The following is a 12804-nucleotide window of genomic DNA, read 5'->3' on the forward strand; positions in this document are numbered from 1 at the left end:
ATCCTCTGCAAACTTTAGTCACTGATGTAAGTTCCAAACTAATTACCAACCTTTCATAGCCTATTTATCTTGGATCAGGTAATACTATCTTCCTCTAAGAACTTCGATGTTTAATTACTAGTACACAGGTGTGGGACCATGTCCAAAATAATACGATTTCTCGAATTATCGATAAGAGTATGAAGATTGAAGACATTGAAGAAATTAAAAGAGTTGTTCAGGTGGGTCTGTTGTGCACTCAAGAATTACCAGAGTTACGTCCTACCATGACATCAGTAATTCGAATGCTTATACGAAGAGACTTGGCATTGCCAGAGCCATCAAAGCCACCTTTCCTTGATATTGTATATATGAAACATCATCATCATTAGGTTCTGATTTATGTACATGCAATCAGAATTTTGAATTCGACGCACTATGGTTTTGAATCTGAACTGTTTTCTATTATATATCAGTTGGAAGATAACTCGGAAAGTGAAAAATAAAATCTCTCTTCGAACTGATTGAATATGAACTTGATGATGTGGAAATTTGATGATGAAAATGTCACTCTTTCAATGTACCATAGAGTATAGACACGACACGACTATTTTAAAGAAAGAAACAATACTTGGTGCATACTATGTATCCAACTCTCAATAAAACCATCAAAAAGTCAAATCAACCTTCAAAATGTCAAGTTGTCAACAAAAATCATTTAATTATGCAATTGCATTATACAAATGAAAAGTTCCTGTGAAGTTGACATTTTCATGACCAACCAACAATTTGTTTGATGCATTTTGACAAACAAACGATTTAATGATTTATGTTTATATTGATTTATCTTTTACATAAAATCTTTGAAGATTGATTTAACTTTTTAATAATTAAATTTTTGAACTTTAGTGCCGAATACACACGTTTAAGCATATTCCATAATCCACTTAAACCTAAATCCGATTATGTTCATATCGAGTTATGTTCAACTGTCCGTTGTGAATTCAATCGGATAGCCATGTTTCACTTAACAATGAGAGAGAGAGTCACACAGAGAGACGTCTCCACCAAATGAGGAGTAAAACGTGGCAAGTGTACGATAGGACCTGTAAATAATGCTGGTGGAAGTGCACCATTGGGTCGTCTCCACCAAATCAGGAGTAAACGTGGCGAGCGTGCGATAGACCAGTAAATAATGCAGGTAGAAGTCCACCATTGGGTCCCACCGGGACGGTGCCGTTGTGAAAGCTAAGACCAACAAGCACAGCATCATCTTCAATTCTTCATCTCCTCTCTCATTCTCTCCCTCTTCTCATGTCAACTTCACACCTTCACTGTCTCACATTAATCACAACCAACTCACCTTTTTGCCAGCAAAGTCATAAAACCAATGACACAGACAGAATTGAATATATAATATATAGAGACAATGCAGCAAAATCTCATCACATGTTGGTGATGATATGTATACACAAATTAATCTTGTTACTCTCCTATAGTCCCATAACTCCCATTAATTGATCAAAGCTAGCAACCTCCACAAATCCAAGGCATGCATACCAAAACCTCAACATGGCTCTTCTTCTTCATCTTCACCTTCTTCTCGCTTTTCTACCTTTTTCTCTGTGATCCCAGAACCTCGGAAGCTGGCCTCTACTGCGGAGCTGCCAAGCCACCACCAAACTCTAGCTTCATTCCAACTTTTGTCGCAGAAATGGAGAGTTTATCAGAGCTCATCACCAAACACCACTGGGGCACCCATTTCTTTAACTCCACGACCCCCATGTACGGCCTAGCGGAATGCTACAACGACCTGTCGCACACTGATTGTCTTCTCTGCTACGCCGCCAGCCGCACCGAGATCCCCCGCTGCCTCCCCTCCCTCTCCGCCCGCATCTTTCTCGACGGCTGCTTCCTCCGCTACGACAACTACAGCTTCTACTCCGAAGCTTCAGTCCCCGCAGTCGACTCCGTCGTCTGCGGCCAAGAAGAGGCGGCGGACGCGGCAGTGTTTAAGGAGAACGTTGCGGAGGTGATTGAGAGGGTTAAGAGGTCCGCGGCGGAGAATGGGGGGTTTGGGGTAGGGGAAGTGGGTGGGGAGGTGTATGCTTTGGGGCAGTGCTGGAAGACGGTGGATGGTGATGGGTGTAGAGAGTGTTTGGAGAAGGGAGGTGAGGCGGTGAGAGGCTGTGGGTTGAAGACAGAAGGCAAGGCTTTGAATGCTGGATGTTACTTGAGGTATTCGACTCGGAAGTTCTATAATGACGAGGGGGAAGCAGAGCACGAGCATGGTTAGTTATTTATGTTCTTCCAAATTGATCTTTCATTGTTATCGAACTGTTCGAGTTTTTACTTTTTCGTTAAGTTGGTCTTTAGTTGACTGCTAAACCGAGCATTGGAATCTTCAGATAGAACTGTTCGAGTTATCTGTGTTATAGTGTATCTGGAGTTACTTTGTCTTATTGCTTAATCTTACTATTCCTGTTCTGTTCTCACTTTTTCTTGGTTACCAACCAGAATATAGAGGAATGGTTTTGACTTTTTTGAACTTGAATTGTTTTAGTTAATCTGAAATTGTATGTGAAGGGTTTACAGATAGAAGGGGAATCATCATAGCAATTGTTTTGGGAGCAGTTGCTTTCACAATGCTGTCTCTCTTTGCTGCTTATGCAGGCTATACAAAGCTGGTGCAGATCAGAAAAGGTACGAACTTTTGAGAAAAATTTGTCATTGTTGCATTTAGGATATAGATTTTAGGCTTCAGTAATGAGATTTATTCTTTGTTCAGAGTGCAGTAATCTAGGCTTGGTGTCAATAAGCATTAGCAAGTATTCTGGCTTGAGTTTCAAGTATGAAACACTAGAGAAGGCCACAGATTATTTTAACACCTCGAGAAAAATAGGGGAAGGGGGAGGTGGTACTGTGTTTAAGGGGACTCTTCCGAATCGCAAAACCGTAGCTGTTAAGAGATTGTTCTACAATACAAGGCAATGGGTAGATGAGTTCTTCAATGAGGTGAATTTGATCAGTGGAATTCAGCACAAGCACCTAGTGAAGCTTTTGGGTTGTAGCATTGAAGGCCCTGAGAGCCTGCTGGTGTATGAATATGTGCCTAACAGGAGCCTCGATCAATTCCTTTTCGGTAATAGTCCTCTCTTTTCATGACTCAAAAAGGTTTAGATCTTTCTCCAACTTGTAGCATTTTGATCATGTAAGAATTAAGATTCTGGTTGAGAACATTTTTAAACTAGGATTGCAGGGATGACGGTGACAAAGATTTTTAATCTACTTGGTTTTTAAACTATGCAGATAAGAACAATGATCAGTTTCTTAACTGGAAGCAGCGGTTTGATATTATTGTCGGAATAGCTGAAGGGATTGCGTATCTTCATGAAGGCTCTGAAGTAAGAATAATCCACAGGGACATAAAAAGCAGCAATGTTCTTCTGGATGAGAATCTTAGCCCAAAGATTGCAGACTTTGGCCTTGCTCGGTGTTTTGCTTCCGACAAGTCTCATCTTAGCACCGGCATTGCTGGAACACTGTAAGTTCTAATTTATGGTCTCGAACTCATCAGCTACATCGTTTACCAGATTAAAATTAGCAGCAATTCTGCACTTTTTTGTTGGTGTAATTACTAATTACTGCCTTGTAAAATTAGTGCATTTCTTCTTTCTTCAACCACCTTAGATGGATTCTTAAAATCTTTTAGTCCCATCTAACAATGCTGCTAATTATAAATGGCTATGCAGAGGTTATATGGCCCCAGAGTATCTTGTTCAAGGGCAACTTACAGAGAAAGCAGACGTTTATAGCTTCGGAGTGCTAGTTCTCGAGATTGTGTCTGGTATGAGGAATAGCACCTTCAAACAGGCGGACACTGACTTTGATTCACTACTACACAAAGTAAGTTGTGCAACTCTTGGACATAGCAAATGAGACTGCTGTTTTACATATATTGGGATAAAAGAAACAAGAGCTTATTAGACCATCTTACGCTTGGGTTTCAGGTTTGGAAACACTACAGATCAAACGAGTTGGCCGACGTGGTTGATCCTTGCTTGAGAGATCATGAGTTGCCAGCAAAAGAGGTATCAAGTGTTCTTCAAATTGGACTTCTGTGCACACAGGCCTCAGTTGCTTTGAGACCATCTATGGCTGAAGTAGTTCTAATGCTAACAGCCAACAAAGAAAGTGACATTCCCATTCCAAACCAACCTCCCTTTCTAAATGCCACGACGCTAGAGCAAGCCAGCTCCATTAGGTCTAATAGCGCAAACAGCTTCGTCTCAAATACTTTAACGAAAGTTCAGACGTCCTACACCTCATCAGAGTCTTCCACCATGCCTAGTTTGGATAATATGGGACATATATCAACAAAATGAGTAAGCTCTTGCAGAAGTAGCAGGTTTCCCACGTCTTAAACTTGTTCAGGAAAGCATGCTTGGAGATCAGGACAGTATGCAGGAGCAGAAATGCAGAACTAGAGAGATTAGAGAGCTTACCGGAATTCAGAACCGGAAGATATTCAGATTTTTGGTTCTCTGTCTCGTTTATAAACTTGTCTGTCATATCTTATAAAATGGAAGCGCACACATGACTTCAGTTTCATATAGGTGACAGAACGCTGTCAGAGAGATGTAGCAAGTGCCGATGCAACCTAGTGGTCAGTGGACTACATGTTTACAGCAGAAATACTGAAATAGTACACTTCATATAAACCAAGATGATGACATTGTTCGGAGGAACTCATTTGATCGAGCTCTCTCTCGAAATAGATTGTTAGAAGAGACATTTTTTAAACAGAAACTGAAATAAACTTGTATCTATGTGGTTTTCCAATTGTCGGTATATTTCATTGAATATTTGAATTTAAGTACTGCTATACTTCATCAATTCACATATCATTATGTCAAAATCTATAAACATCTATCTTTAGATTTGAATTTCATCATAGAAAAGAAAACTACAAATGCTATGAAGATTCATCCTTGGACCAACATGCCTCACCAAGTCGACTAACAACTTCTGCTGTTACGCCTATTGTATCTCATTATGGAGGGTCCGAACTCAACTTTGATTCAAAAACAGTATTGGTTATGTAGGAAAAAAGAGTCGTTCCTTTCGTTTTTATATGCGTACGCGGCATTGCATATTGATGCGATGCGATGCGATGTCTTAAATGGAGCGAATCGTTGAGTACTTGGGAAGGATTGATGTGTAGAGAACCTTGACCTTATGGTGAAAAGACAGAAACGCCGAGAGAAATGTGATTTTCACCAATTGCTTTCATTCTGTTTCCACAAGAATATTTAAACACAGGGATTGAATCTAGCTGAGGAATAACAGAAACTTTTATAAATTTCTAGAAGACCTTATAACAAAATTTTTAGATAATTTTTAGAGTTTCTTCACTCGTTCTATGCATTGATGGGCATGCAGGTGCATTCTGTGATTGATCTTGGTTTTCTGGGAGCTGAGCATGCTTAGGTTTTTAATACCTTTGGCGACCACCTCTTTCTCCATAAACAAACCTAAACAATTATGCAGAAACGATCAAACTGCAATCACCATGGTCGCCCTTTCTTTTCCTAAACCTCTCATTCCCAGATGTAATGAAGACCAGAGTTGATGGACTTCCGCTTCCATCCCTTGTCGTCAAAATTACATATTTAGATCTACAGAATGGAAGAGGAATTGTGAACTACTGCTTGGTCGGTCTAAAACAGAGGCAGTGTGCTTCTAGAAATATACTGCGTAGGCTACCATGTAGGTTTTGTGGGAAACCTAACATATGAAATTGAATTGCTGTGAACGCAATCTCATATATAGTGAGCCGCATACGACCATAAGGCACCCTACCATGAGCTACTAGCGTGGACCAATAAAATGGCAAGTGGCAAAAGAAAACGAGATTCTTGTTTCATGACAAGAACAAGTTCGAAGGCAACAGTGGCCCAACCGCCTAACTAATATAATTGGGTTGGGCAGGATCGATTAAGCACTGTAATCAAGCTTAGTGACGTAAATTATCCCACGCCACATACTTGCTAGTGAGGCAAACGACACTCACTCTCCGCTAGCGAGGATAATTGCTCTCAGATTCATGCCAGCAAGAGAGGCTAACGATATCAATACAAATTAGCTAACGATACACACACCTATGTTAGCGAGGCTAACGAGTAACGACGCTAATGAATATGCAAGCTAATGATATCCACGTATACTGGCCAAGCTAGAGAGGCAGCTGCCCCGTGCAAGCTACAGAGGTAATGACGTTTTAATCATGGAAACAATCGGACAAGTGAGGTTGAGTACACAAAAAGTTCTGTGGGAATCAATACCAAAATTTTCTTTGAATTTCTGTTTCCTTTTCAAAATCACGACCCCGCCCCTGCTCTTCAGCTCGTAGAGGGAAGATTAACATCTAATCCCGACATGCAAAGCTAGATTAGAGGAAACACTTGCTACACAAAGCTAGCTCTAAGTAATCCACTACAACCCAAATAATTAACGAGGTACAACAAACATGCGAAATAAAGGAGTCTAACTAGCTATTAGAGTCCAGTCTTCTACCACTATCCATTAACACACATAGAATTCATGAAAACTAGGCTTATAGCTGAAGCCAGATCTACTCGTCTTCGTCGACGACGGTAGTAATTTTACCTGCATCAAGCAGATCATAAAACTCCCTTCTCCTCCTCTGCTCGTTCCAGTGCTGCATTTTCCACAGGTAACCGGCCGCGAGCCCAATAGTTATCCCATAGAAGATCTCCTTGAGTATACTTGGACCTTTATATGCAGCATGTCCTATCTTAGGGGCACCCATTATTCCTGCAGAATAATCCACAACAAGATCATTGTTGGAATTTGTGGCTTTGATATCACTATTAGAATTTGGTGTGGAAGTGTTTAGTAGTAGTGGGTTAGGACAAACGGTGTAAGATAACAAATTTAGGACTTTTTTTTTTTTTTTTGAGAAAGTTTAGGACTGTTTTAGGAGGAAGAGCTTGGAAAAAGGAGTTTAGTGGGACAATGACTTTGAAAAAGAGGACACGCATCACATATTCATTGAACTTGATAACCGACTTAAACCAGCGACCTTGTTTAGTAATTCATTATCAACCACATAATTGTGAACTGTTGAAGGAAAATCAAGTTTAGTGTGCCTTATCAAACTAGGAATAGGAATAGGAGAGAAGGTTCTAGATTTCCCAATCCTACACGGATTGGTATTCCTTGTAACATTAGAACTAGCACTTTGTAATCCCTATATATAGGGCTCCTATTCTCAATAATATGAACACATCTCTCTCATCAATCTCTCTCAATATCAATATACTTAAACACGTTATCAGCACGACTCTAGCCACAAAAACCGAAACCAACTATTCTGCCTACCTGCGTGCCTACTGCCCCAGCAGCCCCTAGCCCGAGCTAGCCAAGCCTTCGTTGCAGCCTGCTCATTGCGCGCCCCTGTGCTCCGTGCTGCCCTTCCTGCGCACCCGTGCGTCTGCAGCCCCGCGTCGCTGCCCTGCTGCTCCTGCAGCTCTGCCGCACATCTGCTGCCCCGCGCACACCTGCGCACACTGCTTCCCCGCGCACACCTGCGCACGCTGCTGCCCCGCCTACGCACCCGTGCACCTGCAGCCCTACACCACTGCTGCTGCTGCCCCTGCAGTTTGCCTCCGCTACTCCTGCACCACTACTACCACCGCAGCCCCTGCTGCCCCGCATTCGCTGCACGCTTCTACTCGGATTATTTAGCTCCATCACGCCTGCATCGACACGCGCGTGATCCAAAACCAAAAATATGTTTCCCGGAGAGCTCGAATGCCTCGTGGATAGTGCCACTACACATACCATCCTTCGAAACAGGCAGCTATTCCTATGGATGGCGCCTACTCGATCTTCTGTGACTACGATGGCTGGACCATCTCAATTGATTCATGGTCGAGGACCAGCTCAATTTATGTTGCCTAATGGCACTACTTTGAATGTCACCGAAGCTCTTTATGCTCCTAGGGCAGGAAGAACCCTATTGAGCTTCAAAGATATAAGAGCCAATGGTTTTCATGTGGAAACACATTGTGAGAATGGACAAGAGTTCCTTTGCATCACCTCTAATGACTACGGACATAAACGAGTCTTAGAGAAACTTATGTGTCGCTCTAGTGGGTTGTATGCAACCACTATTCGAGTCATTGAATCCAACCATGTCATGAGAGATGATTTATGGGATTCCGACACATATAGGCTTTGGCACGACCGTTTGGGACACCCAGGTCGTGACATGATGATCCGTATATTAAAGACTTCACACGAACATCCCTTTTTCAGAACGAAAGGAAGTAAAACTCGAAATTTGGATCAAGGAGGAGCACCTGCGCCTCACGGCGCCTTCCCCCTTCAAGTCCGGCCACCATTAGCCGGCGCCGCCATCCCCCTGCGGCTCCAGGGTGGCTTTGACGCCACCTCTGCTCCCCTGACTCCAATTTCTGCTTCTAAAGTCAAAAGTGACTTCATGGCTCAACCAAAATCCTCATTGGTTATTTCTAAAGCCCATTATTCGTTCTGCAAAGCCTGCTCTTTAGCAAAGTTAGGATCGAGACCATCCTATGCAAAGGACACCAAAGAAAATATACCATTCTTGCAAAGAATCCAAGGTGATATTTGTGGACCTATTCAACCATCATGCGGACCATTTCGATATTTTATGGTATTGGTTGATGCATCGACACGCTGGTCACATGTCATGTTATTGTCCACAAGGAACGCTGCATTTGCTAAACTCCTAGCACAAATAATTAAGTTAAGGGCTCACCACCCTGATCATCCTATTAAGTCTATAAGATTAGACAATGCTGGAGAGTTTACATCAAAGATTTTTGATGATTATTGCATGTCCATTGGGATTGATGTTGAACATCCTGTTCCTCATGTTCACACCCAAAATGGTCTCGCAGAAGCCACCATTAAACGACTACAAATGGTCGCTAGGGCATTGGTAATGCACACCAATCTCCCTATTTCTGCTTAGGGCTATGCAATATTGCATGCAGCTGTGCTTATTCGTCTGAGGCCTACTGCCACTCAACCCTTTTCTGCGTCCCAGATGGTGACTGGGTATGAGCCCAATGTCTCACACTTACGCATATTTGGGTGCGCAGTTTATGTGCCAATTGCGCCTCCACAACGCACCAAAATGGGTCCTCAACGACGATTAGGCGTTTACGTTGGTTATGATTCTCCAACGATTATCCGCTACATAGAACCCTTGACAGGCGATCTCTTTACCGCAAGATTTGCGGATTGTCACTTCGATGAGACAGTCTTCCCATCGTTAGGGGGAGATAAGAACACCAATGTTCAACAGGAACGACCGGAATTGTCGTGGTCTGTCCCCACTCTGTCTCATCTTGATCCCCGAACCGCACAGTCCGAAATTGAAGTGCGGAGAATTCTCGATCTTCAGAACGTAGCAGAATCGATGCCTGATGCGTTTTCTGATATCGCTAAAGTGACGAGATCACACATACCTGCTGCAAACGTGCCTGCAAGGATTGATGTCCCTAAAAGTAGAGGACATGACGCCAACTCAAGAATGCATGAGCATGGCGCCAACGTCCCATCTCTCAATGATGGTGACGTTATGGCTAGGCCCACGGCTCCTGCCAGGAAGCGCGGGAGGCCCATAGGTTCGATGGATTCTCGCCCAAGAAAGAAAGCGAGTTTGGCACAGAATAATCCATTAATCATCGATATAAATAATCCATCTCATGAGAATATTCCGGATTATGGTTATGTCCAAGAGACATCATTGGGGGACGCTCCAATGTCAGAACCAACTCCAGAGAATAGAGAGATCTCCATAAATTACACTAGTGTACATGAGATGATGGATAGAAATTCTATGGCAATTGATGATGCATTTGCATATCATATTGCGAAAGGGATTATAGAATATGATGATATCGAACCTCGCTCTGTTGAAGAATGTCAACGAAGAGCAGATTGGCCTAAATGGAAAGATGCGATCCAGGTTGAATTGGATTCACTAACAAAGAGACAGGTATTTGGGCCTGTAACGCAGACACCCCCAAGTATAAAGCCTGTTGGCCATAAATGGGTCTTTGTTAGAAAGCGTAATGAGAAAAATGAGGTGGTAAGATATAAAGCCCGCCTTGTGGCGCAAGGTTTCTCACAACGCCCTGGAATCGACTACGAGGAGACATATTCTCCCGTAATGGACGTTATAACGTTCCGCTACCTTGTCAGTTTGGTAGTTTCCGAAAAACTTGACATGCAGCTTATGGATGTGGTTACAGCATATCTCTATGGGGATCTAGATTCAGAGATATATATGAAGGTTCCAGATGGACTTCAATTACCCAAATCAAGTGGCTCTAAACCACGGAGCGCGTTTTCAATAAGATTAAAACGCTCACTATATGGATTAAAACAATCTGGACGGATGTGGTATAACCGTCTAAGTGACTACTTGATTGGGAAGGAATATATTAACAATGAAATATGCCCATGCGTGTTCATTAAAAGAACAAGTTCCGGATTTGCAATCGTAGCAGTTTATGTCGATGACATGAACCTAATTGGAACTCTAGATGAGTTAAAGGAAACTGCTAATTACTTGAAATCCGAATTTGAGATGAAAGATCTTGGGAAAACACGGTTTTGTCTCGGTTTAGAACTCGAGCACCGTAGTGATGGGATTTTGATCCATCAGTCTGCATATACTCAGAAAATTCTAAGGCGCTTTAATGAAGATAAAGCAAAGCCTGCGAGTACTCCCATGATCGGCCGTAGTCTTGAGCCCGGAAAAGATCCGTTTCGTCCAAGGGATGAGGACGAAGAACCCCTAGAGGCCGAAGTGCCCTATTTAAGTGCAATAGGCGCATTATTGTACTTAGCTCAATGCACAAGACCGGATATCTCATTCGCAGTGAACTTGTTAGCTCGACACAGCTCTGCGCCAACACGCCGCCATTGGATTGGTGTAAAGACCATCTTTCGATACCTAAGAGGTACAATTGATATGGGCCTATTCTATCCCTACAGAGAGAAAAGGAATGACGGAAAATTGGGATCGGACCCCAAAAGGCAAAATGCCCCCGTCCATGGAATGGCCGCCGGCCATGTTGCCGGCGCCGGCGCCGCCGCCGCTCATGGTGGCCGGCGTCCTCCTATCTCCCTCCATCAAAACGACAATGATGTCTTGATGGGTTTTGCTGATGCAGGGTACCTCTCTGACCCTCACAAAGGTCGCTCCCAAACAGGTTATGTCTTTACCATGGGAAGCACTGCGATATCTTGGAGGTCTACGAAACAGACCCTTGTTGCTACTTCCTCAAATCATGCAGAGATTATTGCTCTACATGAAGCTGTACGTGAATGTGTATGGCTAAGGTCTGTAATTCGACACATTCAAGGAAGTTGTGGTTTGAAGTCTACCACAGATGAACCTACATGCATTTATGAGGATAATGCAGCTTGTATTGAACAAATGAAGTTAGGTTTCATCAAGGGCGACAACACCAAGCATATATCGCCTAAGTTCTTTTATAATCAGCAACAACAATCACTTCTAAAGATTGAAGTAAATCAAATCCGATCAGAGGATAATGTAGCGGACTTATTCACTAAGTCGTTACCTAAATCCACCTTCGAGAAACATGTGAAGAGCATCGGATTGAGAAAGTTATCCGAACTCCCACGATTGTAGCAATCAGGGGGAGATATCGACATCAGGGGGAGTTATGATGTCTACATGTTTGATCTCGAAGAGTGAAGGACGTGTTGTGCTCTTTTTGTCCTTCGACCAGGATTATTTTTGTCCCACAGGGTTTTTGTTACCTGGCAAGGTTTTTAACGAGGCAACGGATGAAGCGTCACCACCAAGTTTGAGCGGCACAAGGGGGAGTGTTGAAGGAAAATCAAGTTTAGTATGCCTTATCAAACTAGGAATAGGAATAGGAGAGAAGGTTCTAGATTTCCCAATCCTACACGGATTGGTATTCCTTGTAACATTAGAACTAGCACTTTGTAATCCCTATATATAGGGCTCCTATTCTCAATAATATGAACACATCTCTCTCATCAATCTCTCTCAATATCAATATACTTAAACATGATCCATATAGATACATCTACATTTGGTTAATTACATGAACCTAACATGATATTTGTAGATCATATTTTAGAGTAATCTAGCAGTTCTTAGACTTCTCTTGATTACCCTTGACTTGTATAGATTCATGTAGTTTATTTTACATTGTTTCAATGTGCATTCATTAATTGTTTCACGTATCACTTTGTTAATCCAACCACAAATTAAACATCTCTACAAAAATATAAAAACAGAGAGAGAGAGAGAGAGAGAGAGAGCAACAACCTGATGTCAGTGAGGAAGAGGAGCCAGAGGTGGCAGAAAGCTGAGGGAGAAGAAGGAGATAAAGCAACATGCAGCCGGGAATTCTAGCTAAAGTAGTTCTTCGTTTAACACCTGCTCAGGGGTGAGACACGTGGTGGCCACCGGCCACGTGTATATCGACTTCGTTATTTGGTAGCAATGCCACCTTAGTTCTGGCCATTGGCTCCTCATTCTAGTGTCCTATGTTTGACACAAACGACGCTCTAGATTCAATTGTATGTGTCCAATACTAGCGCAAGTTAAAGTTCAGTTTCATAAGAACAATAGAGTGGGATGTTTGTTTACACTATCTTGCTACATTCCTTTTACCTATAGGCTATAGGAAAGTGGTAACTAGACGACTAGACAATAAGTAATAACCTAATAAGCATCCA

General features: G+C 42.4%; 2 protein-coding genes across 3 annotated transcripts; one reads left to right on the plus strand and one right to left on the minus strand.

The window, feature by feature from the left end:
- Positions 1-1349: 1349 nt before the first annotated feature.
- On the plus strand, positions 1350-4855 carry LOC112185666 (cysteine-rich receptor-like protein kinase 42). 2 transcript variants are annotated; one of them, XM_024323935.2, is made up of 6 exons: positions 1350-2270; positions 2575-2682; positions 2768-3121; positions 3289-3523; positions 3732-3885; positions 3990-4855. In XM_024323935.2, exons 1-6 carry the CDS (start codon positions 1532-1534, stop codon positions 4362-4364), a joined length of 1965 nt encoding a protein of 654 aa, XP_024179703.1. In that variant the 5' UTR covers positions 1350-1531; the 3' UTR covers positions 4365-4855. The 2 variants fall into 2 exon arrangements, with proteins under 2 accessions (XP_024179703.1, XP_024179702.1); XM_024323934.2 differs by having other exon boundaries at positions 1362-2270; positions 2566-2682; positions 3990-4854.
- Positions 4856-6294: 1439 nt separating this feature from the next.
- On the minus strand, positions 6295-6961 carry LOC112185667 (putative cytochrome c oxidase subunit 5C-4). Its single transcript, XM_024323940.2, has one exon. It carries the CDS (start codon positions 6809-6811, stop codon positions 6614-6616), a length of 198 nt encoding a protein of 65 aa, XP_024179708.1. The 5' UTR covers positions 6812-6961; the 3' UTR covers positions 6295-6613.
- Positions 6962-12804: the final 5843 nt, after the last annotated feature.

The sequence above is a fragment of the Rosa chinensis genome, chromosome 2, assembly GCF_002994745.2.
Source record: "Rosa chinensis cultivar Old Blush chromosome 2, RchiOBHm-V2, whole genome shotgun sequence".
Classification (NCBI taxonomy): domain Eukaryota; kingdom Viridiplantae; phylum Streptophyta; class Magnoliopsida; order Rosales; family Rosaceae; genus Rosa; species Rosa chinensis.

Coding starts and splice junctions, on each gene's coding strand:
- LOC112185667 (XM_024323940.2), bottom strand. CDS start 6,811: ATGGGTGCCCCTAAGATAGGACATGCTGCATATAAAGGTCCAAGTATA.
- LOC112185666 (XM_024323934.2), top strand. CDS start 1,532: ATGCATACCAAAACCTCAACATGGCTCTTCTTCTTCATCTTCACCTTC. Junction 2,271..2,565: donor GGAAGCAGAGCACGAGCATG/GTTAGTTATTTA, acceptor TTGTATGTGAAG/GGTTTACAGATAGAAGGGGA. Junction 3,122..3,288: donor CCTCGATCAATTCCTTTTCG/GTAATAGTCCTC, acceptor TAAACTATGCAG/ATAAGAACAATGATCAGTTT.